This window comes from Diadema antillarum, unplaced genomic scaffold (assembly GCF_040938485.1).
Source record: "Diadema antillarum isolate AM-2024a unplaced genomic scaffold, OU_Dant_1.0 scf00000069, whole genome shotgun sequence".
Lineage (NCBI taxonomy): Eukaryota > Metazoa > Echinodermata > Echinoidea > Diadematoida > Diadematidae > Diadema > Diadema antillarum.
In genome coordinates this window covers 2,482,439-2,503,308 of record NW_027270958.1, presented here as the reverse complement: position 1 = coordinate 2,503,308, position 20,870 = coordinate 2,482,439, and the positions used below count along the sequence as shown (strand labels likewise).

At 38.0% G+C, this 20,870-nt stretch overlaps 1 protein-coding gene across 1 annotated transcript in view; it reads right to left on the bottom strand.

Annotated features, from left to right (window-relative positions):
• Positions 1-20,870, bottom strand: part of LOC139716770 (peripheral plasma membrane protein CASK-like) — a 198,072-nt gene that overhangs the window by 79,154 nt on the left and 98,048 nt on the right. Inside the window, exons 8-11 of the mRNA XM_071628307.1 lie at positions 19,696-19,818; positions 13,639-13,722; positions 12,568-12,673; positions 11,041-11,162 (exon numbers count right to left, since the gene is read on the bottom strand). Of these exons, the coding sequence (XP_071484408.1) occupies positions 11,041-11,162; positions 12,568-12,673; positions 13,639-13,722; positions 19,696-19,818 (435 nt within the window). The remainder of the gene's footprint in view (positions 1-11,040; positions 11,163-12,567; positions 12,674-13,638; positions 13,723-19,695; positions 19,819-20,870) is intronic.

Genomic DNA, 20,870 nt, shown 5'->3' with positions numbered 1-20,870 from the left:
CATGCAGTGTATTAAACACGAATATATATGTATATATATATATATTTTTTTTTTTTTTTTTTTTTTTTTTGAGGGGGTAAAAATATTTTCAGTACACCTCTCACTCCCATCTTCTTGGATTTGGTCATGAACGAAAGATGTTTGTTAATGCTATTTATGATAGATTCATTCACACATGAGTGATCAGTTTTTGCATTGCGATAAGAGAAAATCATTTCTATTATCCATTATTCACACATTTGAAAATATGTACATTGTGTATATATTTGGCTGCCAGAGAAGCTTTTTAAATCTCCAAACGGCGCATGCCAAAGAAATGATCGCACTCAGACCCAGTGTCGAGTTGCACGTGGGATTAAAAACTACAGTCTTTTGTGTACCATTAATACACGCTGTACAAAGCAATTCATCGTGAGGGTTTCCGAGAAAAAAATTCAAGATAGAATAACTTTGGCATCATGTTGGGGATAGAGAGAGAGTTAGCATTTCTTTTTTCTGTCCAGCACATTAATTAACGGTTTTTGCATCATGTTGCAAAAATTGATATTTGAAAACATTCAATCCGGGCGTGTGTCAATGTGACTGACGGTATTGACAGCAGGACTACCAGTATGGTTAGTCTATTCCTCGTTTACTCTACCCAATTACTAGGAAATCTCACTCCACTTGTGTTTCTACAGTCTCGGCATCGTCTCCCCATGGCCATTGATTGGCCATCACTCAAAACTACTGCTAGGGGTGAAAAATTATCCCTATCTGACGATAACACTTCCCAATTAACACTTCCTGAAAGAAAAAAATGAAACAATACCCTCAATGCCACACTCCCACGTACCTCATGCTTGGTAAAAGAAGCCCACGAGGGTACTGCGTTACGGTGTTGAATTCTGGGATGTCGAAAACTGAATTTGCCGCATCAATGCCATAAATTCAGTATAATGTATGCCATGAGTGTGGAGCATCATGGACCTGCTGCTCACTCCCTGGTTTAAATGACATGGAAATCTAGATACCCCTTCAAAATACACTGTACGTACACATTCATCTCTAGATGCTCCTTTGCCCCTTCAACAAACAAAGTCAATGTAATTCATCTGGTCAGTTTGCTGGTCTTCCATGTAACATAACTTTTTTACAGTAGTTATCTTGTATGCTGGATTCTTTGATATACAAATGTATGTTTGTTATGATGTAGCCAAAATATGCATGTACAAAATAATGCATGTAATATGTATGGATGTATGCAGTATGTATGTATATTGAATATGTGTGTGTACGTATGTATATTTGTACGTACAATTGTATGTGTGTATTGCAATATACACTGCATTGTTTCATTATTATTTCCCAATATGTTGATAGTATTAACAGTATCAGTACAACTACTACATGCTAATGAAGACAGAAAAAAAAAGTTTGGCATCTCCTAAATGCTACCTGTCCAAAATGTGACCCCAAAGTAGATTTAAAAAAAAAAAAAAAACCAAACAAACAAATAATACAGGCTGAAAGCTAGGCTAATGCACAAACACTGTTTGCCAATTTATCAGTAAGTGTAATGGAAGGAAATGAGAGCATCAGTTGTTCCTCTTTGCCATGTGCATTTTCATTACCATTTCACATGATTGATGTGAAGTTCTACCACCCACTTTTCATCAGCACAAGAAGCAGCGATGAACCCACATGAGCAATCATTAACCTCTACTCTACGTCCCATTTCATATCAAAAATATAATCAGTCACATTTTCACTCGGCATCATTTACAAGTTTAGGTTCTACAGGATGTTGGCATTATACTTATAAGTTATTCTGATTAACAAAAATCATTATCTAATCAATTACTCAAAATAAATGCTACAAATTATATCTAATTACTACATTAGAAAGAAATGGGGGGGGGGGGGGGGGGGCACCAGAACAAACTTGGATGCAGAAAAGAAGAAACAGATGCAGTGTATTGCATCTTTCACTGTGAGTGTGATACTGTAAAGAGGATATTTTGGTGCGAGTTATTATTATTATTATATAATTATATATATATATATATATATATATATATATATATATATATATATATATATATATTTATTTATTTATTTTTTTTATTTTTATTTTTTTTTTTGCACTTGGCCGGGAAAGGTTTTTAATTCCATGGAATCAAAACATTAATTACTGGAACACATACAGTGTAACAAGCAAAATTAATTGCATGCTTTTATTTTCGACATCATGGAAATTTTCACTCTCACAATAATTCTTCTTTGTATCCCCATGACAAGAAATTTTACTCTTTATGGCTTTGCTACAGTAATGCCATTTTAAAGGCATAATTTACCATTTGCAGAAGAAACAAAAACCCAGCATTAGTGCTTTAAAATAGTTCTAAAATGTGGGTTAGGGATAGAAACAAATCCTGTAAAAATTTGAATCTGTATAATCAATGTTAAGTATTGTTAAATACACAAAATGTGAACAATAGTTATCATAAAAATGTTTCCAGACTTAACCGTCGACAGTTACGGTTTAATGAGAAAAATACTGATATCTCCCTATATTTTTGGATTTATTGCAAAAATTGTATATGGTAGGATGTTTTGTGATACAACAGACCTACACATATGCATCAAATGTGATATCTTGAACATTTTTCTAGATCACTGCTCCTAGACTTTTAACTGTCCAGCCACAACTGGTACACTGAGCTGCAACTGTTTCGCTTTATTTCTCTTCAGAACATTCCACATTAAAATGTATGCACACATCCAGGTACACACTGACTACATGGTACATCTCGTACTAAAATAAGCAATACATTTTGGTCTTTCATGAATGCAGTCCTGCATGTCAACAGTTTCTTAGAAAACCTGCTCAGTTTGAAGCCCTGGTCTCGTTAGTATCTAGATCCTAGACAGTCGAGGAAAGAAATGGTATTAAGACACATTCATGACATTTCGGTTCTGACATTATCCTGGATCGACTGAATATTAATGGCTTTATCCATGATCACATGAGGCTGAAGATGGGGCAGGGATTTCACACTAACAGAAAAACATGCGCCCATTCCAAACATGATAAAAGAGTGTACAGGCTGTGCCGAACTGTGCTATGTGAAGCTCATGAGACAAACACCTAAATGTCAAATGTTCATGTGTCATCAACCAACCAAGCAGGGACTAAGCATGTCTAGAGACAGACAATGTTTGTACATCAATCAGTGTGCTTCTCCCATACTGACACATCTCACAAATCTTGACGCTTTGATTTGCAGCTCAAAGAAAAAAAAAACTACATGTACATGTAGGGCCTATAGATCTATCTATCTATCTATCTATCCATCTATCTATCTATCTATTTATCTATCTATCTATCTATCTATTTCTATTTATCCATCTATCTACATGTATGTACATTGCATCTATCTATCTATCTGCACTGTACATATATGTATGTATCTATGTATATATTATAATTATGATATATATTACATTTACCCTGGTGTCTCTAAGTAATCTAAGCACATTTATGACTTGGAGATTTAAAGGGGAAGGCTAGTAACTGATCAGTGGGAATCAGTGGAAATGCTGGGAGATGATTGTTCCAATCCTTATGGGATTCATTCAAGAGTTCATTGTATATCTATTGTTGTGTGAAAATGATTTGCTTCAGAATGGTCTCATATTCAAGTAATGTGCAGTTTAATGCTTCCAGGTTAGCGTCCCTGGTCAGTGACGGAGCATTAATCTGCACATTACGTGAATATGAGACCGTTCTGAAGCAAATCATTTTCACACAACAATAGATATACAATGAACTCTTGAATGAATCCCATAAGGATTGGAACAATCATCTCCAAGCATTTCCACTGATTCCCACTGATCAGTTACTATACTTCCCCTTTAAGTCCTTCTTTGATAGGTCTGAACCAAACGAGGGCAGTATAACCTAAAATGTATTCGGTATCTAAGGGTTACGGAATGTGGTGACCACTGAGAGAAATTAGAATAAGATCAAAGAAGTGATCTCTCTAGACATGTAATTGATTCATATTTCGAAAAATGGCTAAAAATCAGTCAAAACAAACAGAACCTATACATGAAACTTTGCCACGGTAGAAAAATGTCTGCATATATATGAGGGTTTCTGTATTTGAGTTGAATTAGCTTCAGTGCAAATAATACCTCTATCTACTCGAGCTCTATTCAGTAAGACTCCATGCATTGGCGGCGGCACAACAGAACAGGCTGGATAACAGTGTGTACCTTAACTGCATGAACCTCCTAATTGCCTGTGCCTATCAGTTGGTCTAGCCTGATCAGATAACCTGGGCCAAACGAAGCATTTCCTCTGCTAACGATTATGGTACAGAAATAGATTTGATTCCATTCTTCCTCCCCATCCACGACATTATCCATCTTTCCCCATCCCGAGTCGTTTCTCTTGTAGTACGGAGCACTAGCAGCTACACGTAGCGCACATTCTCACTGTTAGGAGCTGAATGTCTCTGGAGTAGGCTAGTTATCTTGCAAAATTTGAAACCTTTCCCCACTCCTTATTCCACAAAATATAATTCCCCCCCCCCCCCTTCACTTTGCAAGGAATGAAACAAATTAAGATACAGGAGAGTGACTTTTCCACAACTTTGCCTCGGCGTTCTATTCTTCTCTTCTTCTCCCTGCTTTGCAAACTGTATCCTACCCTCATACTATCTTCCTTGCCCCTTCTCCTGGGCTAACTTTCCTCATCCAGCTCCTTTTCCATTCTCTTTCCTATGTACGCACACAACTACCCCTCCCCCCTTCGTTCAGACGAAAAAAGCAGTTCATACCAAAACTCGATAAAGAAATGACATATAAAGAATCATTGTATAGCTGACAGACTGTTCACAGGCTAATCTCGACCACTGTGGAAAACGTATAGACGCTCAGTTTCCCACTGCGCATGTTGTTATGGTCATGACGTCGCTGCTAGTGAGAGGAATACGGGTCACCTTACATTAAGCCCCACCCATTTATACTGTTCTATGGTCGGTTCAGACGCACATGGACATGATGGAACGCTTATTCGTTATCGAGTTCTAGTTCGAAACAATGCTCTGACCGTTGTTTCATTATACGTTGTTTTGTTAGCGTTCAGATGTAGAAATTCATCTTATACCTATCCCGTTTTGGTGTAACTATACCATTTTAGTATAATTTGTAAACGTCTGAACACCCTGCTAGAGATACAAACTACACTGTGTATGCAGGAATAGTGTGGTGGTGGTGAAGATGCTGAGTGAATTTGGGTTGGTAGATGACTTCAACAGATGTCCCCTTTAATGGCCACAGCTCCCTGCCTCCTCTTCCTTCTGCTCTTTGAATCAGATTTTTTAGCACCTAGGTACTGGTATTACCATCTGCAGCATCTATCTATAGACCATATCTGTATCTTTACCCCCCCCCCCCACCCCCTTATGACTCACTGCCAACTCCCATCACATACATGTACACCCCCAAAACAATTCCCTCCTCCACCACATACAATGTACCTAGCAAGTCTGCCATGATGTGTTACTGTTTGCAGAATATGGAAGCCTGCTTTGAAACCACCCCCTTTTTTTTTGATCAGCCAGAAATAAAATTGTCATAAGACCTGTCTGCCAGCTGACAGACTTAATGAGTTGCCTGAATGAGAAATACATTATGTGTGGAGCAGTAACCATCACATGCACGTGAGCTACAACATAATGTACCATGCATGGATACCCCTGGCAATACAGTATAATACATATTTATCTATTTATTCATTAGTTTTAAAAGGATGGGACATTATTCACCACTGTCATATGGCTCAAATTTAAAAAAAAAAAGTAATCAGAATTTATTTTCCCTTTCAAAACCCTTTCTGGGCACTTTCGATTTTGAAAAATACCATACGCTCACTATCATTCATAAATTATATTTTTCACACCGCCTGAAAGCACAAAGGCATCACAAAAATTGAATTGTTTGCCATTTAAAAACATACATTGGCTTCAAACCATGATAGACACATCCATTTCAATTTACGCTATTCGTGAAGTGTATACCTGTAACAATGACAGAGGTAGTGAAGTGTAACACATCTCATGGTTTGGTACCAGCTTTCCACAGCAACAATGCAAACATACAAACCATCCCTCCCCTCGTGTGCCCCCCCCCCCCTCATCTACTGCTCTGCTGCACTACAGGTATAATATCCAGTAATCTCTCCACATTTATTTGTCTTGTGTCTTTCCTGCAAATATGACAAAGGTTTCATTAATGTAGCATATCTCAAAATTAATTCAGCTTTTGGCTTCATTGTTTACTTTTTTTCGTTTCCTCTGCACTTATAAGACAAGTTGTGCTTGTGATCTTTTGAGAACATGAAAGAAAATTAACCTACACATTGTATAGTGTGTCCATGCAGTAGATGTGTATTTTTTGGCCTTTAAGTTCAATTTTGATTACAGTGTTTTCTTTTCTGCATATATATGTTTCATTAAAAAAAATAAATCAGATATTGAGATGAATGTAGTTTCATCTGCTGACACACATACAAATTGTACCAACAAGAAGAGCTCAAAGATGCTAAAGAAATGCTCTCACTCACCAATGTGACTGTAACATGAGAGGAATTAAAAGTATCATGGGAAAATTATCAGAGTAAAGTCTGGTATAAAGACTAGAGGAGGGAGATCGAAGAAGAGATGGGGGGGGGGAAGGAGAGGGGAGAGAGATGGGGGGGGGGGGAGAAAATGGAAGACAGGAGGACAGTATCATACATCAGAATTGAGGGCAGCTAGAAGGCAATAAAACAACTGTAACATAGTGATGAGTGACGCACGTCTGTTGCAGTATCGTCTAATGAGGGAGCCCTGCAGCACAGTGCTCTGAGATGCTTGACAGCCCGGATCACTCGTGCAACATCCAAGCAATAAACCTTTTGACTGCGTCTTAGGTTTAAAGGAATCAGCCATGTTGGAGTAGGTCCAAGTAGCCTCAAGATATTCCTACACCCTTGCAGAATTTTATTTCAGGATTTCTGCATTTATATCTTGTCATAATATTTTCATCGGAATAGTGCTAACATTTGAGACAAATCTCTGCGATGAAGAGTTTACACCTCATGATGCAAATGCACACCCCATACACTATGCACTAATGTGTATATGTGTGTGTGTGTGTGTGACAGAGAGACTGTCTAGGTTTGAACACATGAGGGAGGCATGATACCTATCCCTCTGACAGCATCAACTATGGCCACTCTGTCTGCAGATCTATACACACATGATACTGTACTATTTTCCTCTTCCATGCTTTTACAAATTCTAACATCACCTACCACAAAGAGCAAGCCAAGGGGACAGACACAGAAAAAAACTAATGACATGCATAATATGTCTGTGGAGGAAACCTATATACAAAGACACTAACGAGAAAGATTGAAACAGATCTAACGTGACACATATTTGCGATTTGTTCATAATAAGTGTGGGCCTACAAATGTATCACATTTTGCTATTAAATGAATGACATCTATCTCACATTTCTGGTCTGAACAAAGTTCAAACTGACAATGAATGGAACAAACGTACGGCTAAGCTAGAGTCTGCCATAAACCAGATACAAATGGTGACTAGGAAATACACTGCAATCTGTATTAGGCTTCCCTAAAGCCAAACCTAAACTGTCAGCAATTTTACACCATGCTGAGGCAGACATGGTTTATAGAGGGTAGCACTACACAGCTGAGACCAGAAGACAGCAAACTCTCAAAGTGTCTTACAAAGAAATAACTCCACTTCATCACTCAATTCTACATTCTCTGAATTTTCTGTGCGCAATAAACACCTCTCCCAAATAAGATAAGTAACACAATATTGACACACAAAGCACACAGCACTCACACAGTGCACACACAGCACATACACATACACTGTACACGCACACATATCACAAAATTGTGCGCAGTGGCACCTGCAAGTATCATGCAGGCATTACATTTGAATACAATTAGGAACAAATGTATGGCCCACGATCCAAAGATACATGTACAAGCAAATCTTTGAGTACTGTTTGTTCACAAAACAATTGGCACTCACTGATCATACATGTACACATACCGGCATTCATTTTGGATTATATTAAGATACAATGCAAAGCAAGACATTGTCACATCCATATATAACAAAATCAAAGATCAAATAGAAGGAAAAAAAATACTATAACTCACATCTTTAGAGTCCTTAGTGGCAGCCATCATGAGTTTTACACATGTATCAATACAAAGGAGACATCCTGTAATATGAAACAGCTTTCCAGGCACCTGATAAGAAATGTCATACTCTATGATGATCTGTAGTGCACAGTGGTTTACCCATCACAAGTCACAGCAAGGCCTTGAATAGGGAGAATAGAATAGTCTGAGCCTGCTGCATTGTTTATGGCAATGCAGAAACCCGCCGGTTGAGAGTTGGGCTAACAAGAGCATCAATGCTTTGTGTAACAATGGGTATTGATTCTCATGATAAAGGCTTCCACACTGTTTGTGGAAATTAGCCTTATACTTCCTTAGTCCCATCAAACTTTTATACATGGAAATTCATACAAACTGTAAGGTGAACAAACTATTCAAAGGCTTTCTTTTGGAGAAGGCAGTTTGTCAATTAGTTGCACTAAAAGCACCTCAATGCAAGAATCAGAAAATTTGAATAGATATGCAATATCCAGTGCTGTAAAGGATCAGAGCCATTGCTGGCTATTGGGTGAAATCTCCGTATTCAAGTGGATGTGACACCTCACAATCAGGAGGTCATGCGAATGAATCCCATCCGAGTATGTACATGTATGCCCATGATTTTTATTTCATGTTTTGACTCATAACACTGACTAATCTGTATGTATTATATCGACGAACGGCACTTAGTCAATCAGATGAAATATTCAAAGGCTGTTGGTGACTTTACACAATGACATGAATTCTGAGGGCAATGATGACCTACTTTGTATTCATCTGTCTCAGGCTATGATGTGGTTAGATAATCAATCATGTAAATTAAATAGCCAAATTATCATGATTGGCAGTGTATGAATGAATGAAGACTACTACAGAGCTACCAAGTCTCACGCATTCTGCGTGAGACTCAAGCATTTAGGGCCTGTCTCACGATCTCACGCAGGGCACCCATTTTTCTCACGCATTGGGCGAAGTCTGCAATTTGCACCAAAAATAAGGAGCATAGCTCAAAGGATTCAAATGATAATTGCAATTGAAGGTATATTTCCCTTTTGTCTTTCAAAATTAGTAAAAAATAGTCACTTAAGTATGCACCAGATCGCATCATTAAGAGCTAATAATTCAAAAAAGCTCCCTACCATGGGAGGGGTGACACCCTCCTCGTTCGCGTGCGCACGCGCGCGAGCGCCGAAACGCCGAGTCATGAAAATCTCACTCATAAAAGTTTTTTGAACTTGGCATCTCTGCTACTAACAGTTTTGAGTTGCTTTTAGCATGGATTCAAAGTGTCTCGGAGGGTGGGGGTGGGATTACTTGGGAGAGATATCTTTTGTTTTTGATTTGTTTTAGACTCTATTCCAATTGATGGGTCATCTAATTCACCCATCCATGAACCTCTTCTTGCCCTGTCTTTTGACCATTCCATATGGTGATGCATTTTTCTTGCAATATATGATTATTCTTGAAATCTCGCTCCTCTTGCAGAAAATAAAGTGTGCAGATGATTACACAACTGTATTCAAAGTCATCTGACTCTTCTGCTTTAAAATGCCAGCAAACACAACCATATGAAAATATAGGAATTGATAGAATAGAATAGAATATCCAGTCCTATGCTGTCGATAATGCTGCCCTTAACCCGTTAAAAATGGACTGATTTTGCTATAAACACGAAATTCCCATACAGACCTGCGCGAGTATACTCGGTACTAGTCTTCACCACGTAAATCTTCTGTGAAAGACATTGTGCCTCAAGCGTGATACCTCGGTGAGGTGGCACAATTTATAAATATTCATAATTAGCTATATGTAATTACATCTTGGAAATATCATTTAGATACAATGTAGCAAGGTTTGTGACAATGATTGTGCATTTGGAGATGCTTTGAAGCTGAGTGATGAGCATACAGCTGAAGATCTACTTCAGTGACTATCTGATCTAACTTTGATGTCGTGTCTGGTGACTTGCGGTTGGTCCTGTGATACATGTATCTGGCCTCCATTTCATAAGCAAGTTGCTATGGTAGCAACTCTTTCTGCAGTGGCAAGCGTCATGGCGGTGATGAGAATTCTACTTCCTGATTGGCTTTTGCTATGAGAAGTTGATACTCTAGCAGGAAATGTTACCCTAACATATCTATCTATATATATATTTTTTTTTTTTGACGCAAGAATAAGGTTACATAAATGTAAACTGTATGCTTGTGCATGATGGCTCTCGTTATGAATAGAACACAAAACAGTCTGATCATTTCCTCATCAGGACTAAATATAAACCTTGTACAATGTATAATGATACACCAAACTTTGACGATCAACACTAGAACACAGATATATCTCATTTCAATAACCAAACATACAATCACAGTTTTATATCCACACCACAAAACCATCTTCAAATATATCCATCAAAAGAGAAACACACACTTAGTTCATTGTAGAGCAAAGTACAATGTACATATTTTGCAGCATACCACACAAGTCAAGAGAAATGTGCCAAGCATTGCTTAAAACGTTGTCATTTCTTTATTGACTCACAACATCATCACATCACATCAATATTTGCTGGACACCACAAAACAGATACTGTAAGTTTTCTTTGCAAGCGTCAATGAAAGGTCAGCATAGCATAACAGAGAGAAAGAAAGGGAAAGAAAGAGAAAGAAAGAGAAAGATAGAGAGAACGAGGGAGAAAAAATATAAAAGGATAGACAGACACACAAAGGTGAGACATGACAAAGAAAGAGACAGAGATAGCGAGAAACAGAAAGGGATAAAAACAAACAAAAGCAATGACTTACATCTAGGAGTGAATGAAGCTGTGTGTCTTCGAAGATGGTGTGCAAGAAGTCCAGGTCCTTCTCATCACAGTCTGTCAGGCACTGGATCTCTTCCAAACTGTCCAAGACCTGGGCCACAGCACCTAGGAACAGGACCATTGAACAGGGTAAGCAGAGAATGAGACACAACTTCAATTTTTCATTTTCAATTTTTTTTTTCAATTTCAATTATTCAATTTCAATTTCAATCTATTTGTCAACTTGGACGTTCCTTTTGCTTCAATTCTTACACATGAACACATAAAACATTAAACCAAAACATTTTTCAATTTTGATTTTTCAATTTCAATTATTCAATTTCAATTACAATCTCTATTTGTCCACTTGGACATCCTTTTGTTTCAATTCTTACATATGAACACATAAAACATTCAACTAAAACATTTTTCAATTTCAATTTTCAATTTCAATTTTTCAACTATCCAATATCAATTTCAATCTCTATTTGTCCGCTTGGACATTCCTTTTGTTGCAATTCTTACACATGAACACATAAAACATGCAACCAAAACATTTTCACAAATTATAAGACATTCAGCATCAATATAATTTTGAAATATAATATACAACAAATGCGCTAAGACACATTTTTCTATGAGTTAACTTCCTCTGTACACACATACCCTGTATTTGTAAGTTCACAAACGTAATTGTAAGATCTCAACTGCTGATCTATGATGACCCAACTTGTTTGTTAAAACATGTTTGTTAAAAATATAGCTTAGCAGTTGCAATCTTGCAAACACATTTGTACAGAGGGAGACAACTGATAAAAATCCCTCACAGCACATCTTTACTCCTCTACTTTAATAATCTTTTGCTTTTCATTCAACATACAACATATTTGTAAAAATCCAGCATCAAACCAAAAATCTGACACTTCATTAAACTATCAATTTGAATATAACACTTCTCAGATCATAATTTGATATCACAACTCATCACAATTAATCAAACAAAGGAAAACTGTAAATTGGTTTGTGAAGTAGATTATCACATCTACATTATACGCCAACATTAGAATGGATATCATCCAATGGATATTAACTTACACAAACACCTTGGACAGTCTTTTAACAACCAAGCAAATAATGATTAAAAATCCTTCAAACTACTATCAAAACTTTCATTAGATAACACCTTCACCAAGGAGGTGATGGGGCACTAAACTTCACACATTGAATATAATTATTATTCTGGAAAGCTTTATACAGGCTTACCACAATGATTGCTCCAAGGCTCATACATGTACAGTTAACCTTGCTCAAGTTGACCTTGCATAAGTTGAATAATCACCGAAGTCAAGGTCTTTTCAAGTCCTCTTCTCTTTGTATTCTACTGATTTTTAATCCTCCATAATTCAATTTTTCTCTAAGTCATAGCTATTTCTTCAGTCCAAACACATTTGATGCATGCAAGGTTGACTGTACAATATATAGCCAAACACAAATTCCAAAAAAGAAAGAAAGAACAAAACAACCAAATTACCTGATGAGGTTGGGTCATCGTCTGCAAAGTCTGTGATGTGCTTTGTGTTGGGATCGCTGTAGAAACTCGTGAACTTGTGACTCGCTACTGCTGCAAGAACGGCACCCTGGGAAGGAATCAGACATACATCAACACAATGTCACTCCACTTCTGTCCTTTATGAATATCACACATATTATGATTTTGCCCTCTTTCACTGTTTACTTCTATCTAAAGTTTCTTTTTGCTGTGACAAAGAAATAGTGTGTGTGAGTGGTATGCACCACAACTAATTGTGATGGCCTACAATCTGGTGGAAATAAAGCTGTTTCCAAAGAGCTCTGTAAAAGCAAAGATAAGATACAATGAAACGAGTCTTATCTTTGGTTCTAAACCTATTAAAAACTATTTACTATTCTGGACGATGCCTAGGATATAAGCCAGGAAGAACCTCAAATGTGAGGCTGTGGTATGCCTAATGTGTCCAAACACTACTTGTAGACTTCTCCTTATTAGTTTATACACTTAAATTCAGCATGCTATCGTGTTTTACCATCCTCATGTAAATATACATGTAGGTACAATGTATTTATTCATAAAGTGTAACTCCACTATAATTGAACCACAAGCATTTCATTACATTGGATACAAAATAGCAAAGACATGGAATATCAATATTTGTTTGTTTTTTCCATGTTTTTGCCAAATAGCCTGCAATGTGTAAAGGCAATACTGTCATGCACCGCTCCAGAGCACTTCAGATTACGGTGGCAATCATACAGCTTCTTATACATTTCCTTCTCTCACTCAATACAACTGATTCGTTTATAAAGGGGCTTACTATTTTCATATCATGTCAATCATAAAGCAGTAAACTGTACACTTTGCGAGTAAATTGGTGAGTAAATTGCATCACGTATAAGGCTTAATTGAATCCCTAGCTCTGATAAGCTGCAAAGACGATTTTTGGTGACTGAAGTGGGCTTATCAACCCGTAAGGACGGACTGACTTTGCTACAACATGCATTTCCCATAGACACCAGCCTGATTATTCATGCGACTCGTCTTCAACGGGTTAAGGGGGTAACGTACCTTTAATTTTCTCCTGGCATTGAACTTCTTGAGCTCCTCCACCGTCTCCAACAGGTGAATCTTGGGTGCAAACTTGTCCCTCTCCTGTTAAGAGAGGGTCCCGTTCAGGGCAGTGGAGGGGGGTTTTGAAGGGTGCAAAGCAGGGGGCATCAAGGGTTGAAGATATTGGAGGAAGAGGCCAGGATGTGAAGGAAGGAAAGAGGAGGAATAATAAAAGGAAGGGGATGTTGTGGGTTTGTGAGGGAATACGTAGAGATGTACAAAGAGCAAGAACAGTTAAGAGTCATGCTGTCAAATACAATTATACTTTCACTCACAGCAAAGGACAAGATATCTTCTCGTACTACAAGACATTTATAAGTTTTATATCTTCTCATACTTCAAGACATTTAAAGTTTTGTCCTATAGATATGCCTTTGGAGTTGATTAGATGTATAACTGACAAATGCTTAGGGAATTCTTGCACATTTTAGGTTGTCTGTTCTCAGTGAAGCACTGAAATGGTATAGTGCACTGATAAAAACCAACACCAATGAACTTTGAACCCAGACTGATGATTGGAAAAACAAAAAACAAAAAACAAATCCCTGCTATAAACATTTAAAAAACCCTCAAACAAACAAAAAAGGTAGTCTAAAAAGTATCAAAGATGACCACTAGCGACCCTCAGCTAACAGACAGACAATCAAAGCACATTGACTTCTGCTGGTCACCATGTAATGCTTTTCTACAGGTGACATGACATGCACATACATTTGTACAATTAGATAAAAAAATACTCTCGAGATTAACTTCCTTCCTGACAATTTACCATCGCATTTCAAATTATATTATTACTATCATTATTATCATGTCATCATTAAATTATTATCATATTGTAATCATACATAATACAGTATTATAGAAATCAAGCACATACACAGTGTATATTGAAAACCTTGTTCCAATTCAGTCGATAAAATATTCATTTCTTTATATATGCTCAACTGCAATGTCCCTGGACTCTTATAAAACATTCCTTTCCTAATTCAATGGAGATTTCCAAATCTTACAGGGAATGGCTTACACATAAACAATATCATGAACTTTTCTTTTGCTTCTTGACAATGTGTGTTAGTCACATTGCAAGCTTGTTTGTTGGCAAAGCAGTTGAGGTGTTACAATAGCTGGCACCTATGCACATAGAAATATTCATAGTATACCAGGGGGTGACTACAAGTTCGGTGCTAGTGCTGGCGCTGGTGTTATCTCCCACACACAACTGTGTTAAATTAAGCTCCAACATCGACGGTCAAAATAATGCAAGTGATAATGCTTGTAAAAATTGATCGCTGACATGAGTGCAGTGGCGGATCCAGAGGGGGGTGCACCAGGCGCATGCCCTCTCTTTATTTTTTGTTAAAACAAAAGAAATAAAAAAAAGGGGGGCGTGCGGTCCCCTTTAATTTCATAAAGGTGCCTCCCCTTTACAGAATTCCTGGATCCGCCCCTGCTAGTGTTATCTTCACACCATTGCTAAAGTAAGTCTGCAGGATCGTGCTGGAATAGCATGATCAAACAAATAAAGAAATAAAAAATAAATAAAATATGATTGTATTTGGTTCCAGTCAACTTTGAAAAGGTACTGCCACAAGCACTTAGAATTAGACATATATGTTGGGGAAGATGGATTAAAATGCTACATATTTCATCACTTCTCCAAATACAATGATCTTAATTTTGCTCACACTCTCAGATTAATTTGGCATTGTTGAAAGCATTCATGGATGTTCCACAATTGACGATTATATCACAATAGCCTATGCACATACAATACTTATGTGAGTTGGGACAACTCTCACACACGTAGTAATGCTAACACCAACTCGAAATTTGAAATGTTACAATTTGACAATCCCTAGGGGCTACTGTCGCCCATGGTAAAACAAAACAAACAAACAAAAATCTAAAAAAATAAAACAAAGAATTGCCACTGCAAATAATGGAGCTCAGTTCCAGAAGATAACATTCAACACAAGGCCCATCACTAGCTACTGGAACTATGTCATAATTTTTAGTTCTACCCGCTAACACCGACTGATTTCAAAGTCAGGATTACTACTGGTGCTACTGTTGAAATACCACCAAAACCAGCACTACCACTGAACTTGAAATCACCTATGATGTATTAGAACATTTGCAATTGAGCAATGCCATAAACTTCTTTGCGCGATATCAGATTAATCCACAGCCCCATGCATAGCATATAGGATACATATATCTTTAAAAATATTTGTATGCAATGGCCATGGTAGCAAAGCTTGCAGTCCCATTCTTGGTCATTTGCGATTAACACATTTACCTTCTACGTCGTGCAAGGTAGAGCAGACTGGATGTTAATTCATTCATTTGTGCTTCTCTCTTTTGACTAAATCACGAACCAACAAGGCAAATTAATGGAACTTTGATACTGTAGTGAATGTCACTCTCTATGGTAACACATCAAGATAAAATTAATTCTTTCATGCAGCAGTGAATTTTAAGGTAAGATACTGCAATGTTTGATGGGGTTCTTATCATCACAACAAATGTCTGTATCGGTCAAGATGGATACGATATAGAGGATGGAAGACGCATACTTCACACCAATGTACTATTGTATACACCATATATTTCCCGAGGTTCCTATTTTCCCAAATTTCACGAGTTGGGTGCTTTCCGTGAATTTAACAACATGCAAAAATATGAACTCTCGACATGAATGCATTGTGCACACGTACATTTCTCTGTTCATTGCCGTACACCACCACTTTGAATTTAGCCACTCATGAAATTCCTGGGAAGATCCATTTCTTGAAAAATCAGACTCGCTAAATATATGGTGTCTACAGTTTTTCACAATGCACCAATGTGTTTATTCTATGTGTCACGTGAGAGAAACCATACAGTCACCAATTTTACAAACTTCGTGAGTTGGTGATAGGTGAGATTCAACTGATAATGGTAAATCTCATGCATGCTGGTTACATAATGACTCTACAATGCTACTCGCTCTCTGATTCACGTTGTATTTCATCTCATTCCTAAAAAATCTGATCTCACAGTTGATATGTCACTTTTGTGGGAATATCCCCACATGAGTCATCACATCATACATGTGTTCTAGCTTTAAATGTGTGAGGGAAAATAAAAACTTTGGAGATGACATAAATACCTGGTCAACTCGTGACTTTCTTTCTCACTGTTAATCAGTACTTTTCAAATAAAACTGTCTACAGATTAAGTTGCAAATGGGAAATGAAAGATAAAACTGATAAAAATAAATAAATCAACCATATCACGACAATCACACCTATACACATCAAGTGCACACACTGGACTGCAACCATACAAATGAATAGACGTTTGATAGACAAAAACAGGAGAAAAAGAAAACCTCTGGAGAGATTCTAACAGTCACAGCATTCTATTATAAAATAAAATATAAATAAATGTACTTAACCACTTTCTTTGTAGTAATAAGTATGTAAATGCACTCTTCATTAGTTTCACTGTTTTATACACAAAGAGTGCCCTTGATGTTGCAAGACACCAAAATCCCCACTGCTTCAAAATACTGAATCCATCTTAAGGATATCTAGATCGTTTTGCCTCTGGTAGATGGTATTATACAGGCTATGCCCTCTCAAAAGTGCTACTTGATCCCGCTTGTGATCACAACCGACATAAAAAAATTATTCACTACCTCTTTCATTTTCGATAGATAAAATGCTTAGACCCATCTGATGTGGCTCGTTACGGATTATTCTTATCCTCTGGGGTACTGGTAACATTCTACTCTCATATCAAGTGTGTTCACTTGGTGATTTACCACTTGCTATTAAACCCTTTATGAGTGTAAATTGGTAGAGGAAACCCCCATAGTGTTGTACATGCTGTCCAAAGTCCCTGGCATGGAAAAGGTTAATACCCAATTGTATATTAAAGTGAGTACCTGGAATGGAAACACAGTTGCAATGTTCCCCAGGGAGTGGTAACAAGGAGGTGTAGATACAGATTTGGGTATAATCATTTGTATGCTTTGAGTGTTGATATTGGCAAAGAAACCCACAGCATTGTACAGAGTGTCCAAAGTCCTTGGCAGAGAAGGGATTAATAGTTGCCCAAGGGTGTGTGTGTGTGTGTGGGGGGGGGTGGATTATAAGAACCGCACAGGGCTGATATGTAGATCATGTAGGTCATGTACATATGTGTGCGTGACGTATACTTGGGGCTTAAACCTCAATGTTCATGTAGGGGAGAGAATGTTACGCTTCTTCGAAGAAAGGAAGGCATGCTCACATATACTGTAAACGTCAATATTTTCGCGCGATTAATTTTTCGCGCTGAGCGGCTCGAAAACATATTCGTGGGTTCTTAAATTCGCGCTCCGCAGCGGGTTAATACACAGTTGCTGTTTTCATCCAGCGATGCCAGCGTATGAAAGCGACGCAGCGAGCGGCGCGGGCGCGAGTGTGAGTACAAGCGCTCAGCTCACCTCCCTGGTAGTACACTGTACACGTATTTTACTCGATACGTACATGTACTGTAGTACTATACCTGTAGTCGCGGAGATGTATATGTAGCACACCAATCGGCCATGGGCTCGGTGCGTGCGGTGCGTGCGATGATACTGCTATATGCGTAGACATGTCTGTACTACGTAGCAGTATCATCGACGAAGCGCACGCAATTCAGGCCGTTCAAAATGTGCATAGAAAATTGCGAAGATATATTCGCGCGTTTTTGAATTCGCGCTAGCCGAACGTAGCGCGAAATCCGCGAAAATTAATGTACCGCGAAAATTTCCATGTTTACAGTACCCATTTACATGCATCATCTATACCTCTCTGTGGATTAGTTCAACCACTGATCATGTGCATCTTACATGTACATAAGACAGAGCCAGTGCGATATCAATCTTTTAAAGGGGGGGGGGGGTGCTCTCTTTCTCACACTACTTGGCAAATTTATAGATAAAGAATATATTGCTAGTATTCACCTATGATATACTTTGTGACTTCCTTTTAACAACTTCACCACCCCCCCCCCCCCAAAAAAAAAAAAAAAAAAAAAAAACAGCAAACAGCAGAGACCTTTTAAAATACATTTCGAAGAAGAATCTGAACTTGAAATTGTGATGGTCTAAGCGCAAATATTTAGAATAGCACTTTATGTACACATTTTGAAATAGTTAGCCCAATGCCAAATTTGTTATGAAGAATCTCACAAATTTTAATGTCTTACAAACAAACAAAAACAACCCTGAAGTAAGTCTTATTTCTCCCCTATTTAAGTTACAGACAAAATGATGAAATGTTTGAATATGACCTTGAATATAACCTTCAGTGACTCAGCAAGAATTTCAAGCCAGTGAACTGCTCTATACTAGTATGTAATTTTAATAATCCATAAGTGATATGATATACTACTTGAATAACTGTCCATATGTGAAGTTTCGACCTTTAACCACTGAGGTTATGACCTAAATCTAATCAGTTTGTTTTTGCACTGTTAAAAACAAACAATGATATCTCAAGTGGTTTTCAAGACATTTGTCAAGACAAGGCCTTGTCACCTCCTGTACCTATCACCAGATTTATCAAACACAAGAGAACTTACTGAATGCCTGCAGCAACAGTACATAATGCAAGCGTAACAAGAAAAATGTCTGCATAATTATATACTTTAATGAATCGAACAGCTAAGCTACAGCTTGAAAATATAGCCAAATAATAGTCAGCCACAGTGGAAATTAAAGACAAGAATTACAATCAACAGAATGTGAGAAAGCCAGTAAATAATAACAGCAAACTCAAATCAATGACTTCACAAATATGACCACGAGTATATTTTGAAGTATACTTCATTATGCAAGTATATAATATTCTGCTGATATTGGCAGGGTGGATATGCATATACAGTATGGTGGTGATAAAGTACACGTGCACGGCACCGCACACTCCGGGCGGAGTCAAAAAAGATCTTTTTTTTCGGGAAGACGCGCCCCCCATTTACCGTGGTCGGATGAGGACCTACCCTCAGCCAAGGGTGTGCCAGGGCCTCCTCCACGCTGATGCGCTGCCGCGGGTCCACGCACAGCATGCTGCGGACCAGATCCTTGGCGTCGGGCGAGATGTGGTCCCACTGGCGCGGCTTCATCTGCAGCGGAAGAACAGTGGCGATGATTATGGCATTTCTCGCACCCTGTGCATTATCCTTGTGGTTATAAACTACACTGATTCTTATCTACACTCTACTCCGTTGTTTCACAATGGTCTTTGATCTGATTTTACATACCACAATGTACTTTATTTTCCTATCTTTTTATTTTTCATTCTTGTATCTTCAAAGTATATTGCCAAATAAGTAACTTCACTACTTGAATAACTAAAAAACAAATGCATCCTGGATACACTGTCTCATGTGTCCAAATTCTTCCTTATTTTGTTTTACAGAATATAAACTTGTCATAAATTCTCAGTCTTGTTTTCTAATAGCTGGAGTACCACTATCACACTACCAACACTATTCGCGATGCTTTGACAGTGAAAACGCCGTCCTTTACTTGTGGTTTCGTTGTGATTTAGTCGTGCAAAAGTCGTGCTTTTGCACTTACATATTGTCCCCGTGGTTTTGCCGTGATTGCGTTGTGATTAGGTGGTGAACGAGTTGTGAAAATGTGCTGGAATCGATGTGATATTACCGTGGATTAGTAGTTGTTACGTCGTGAAAAAGTCGTGCTTTTCGGGCAGAACAATCACCGACATCCTGCCTCGCCCCCTCGCCGGCTAGAGTGACTCTTTTGTTATGCAGCGTGTAAATCGAACAAAAGACACATGCTATTCATGGTGATAATCCGCCGATTGTTACATCGGCTTTTGTCCGCAGCTCTTGGGCTCCAAAACCACGACTTTTTCACTACTAGTTCACGGCCGAAGAACGATCAAATCATGCTGTTTCAGTGCTTCTGGAGCGTTGCAAAGTTTGATAATCCGCTGATAATCTTGGTTCCAGCACCTTGTTTATCCATTTCGATACAACAAACGAAGCTCCACTTGCATTGTTCATGTCGTTTGTAACGGTATAGTATGGTTTCGTCGATCGACGCGAGCACCTAGAATAGCATGAAAAGACATGCAACGAAGCATGTGTATTCGTCTTCGTAAATCCCTGTGTTCGTCTTCGTAAATCCCTGCGTTCGCTACCACATT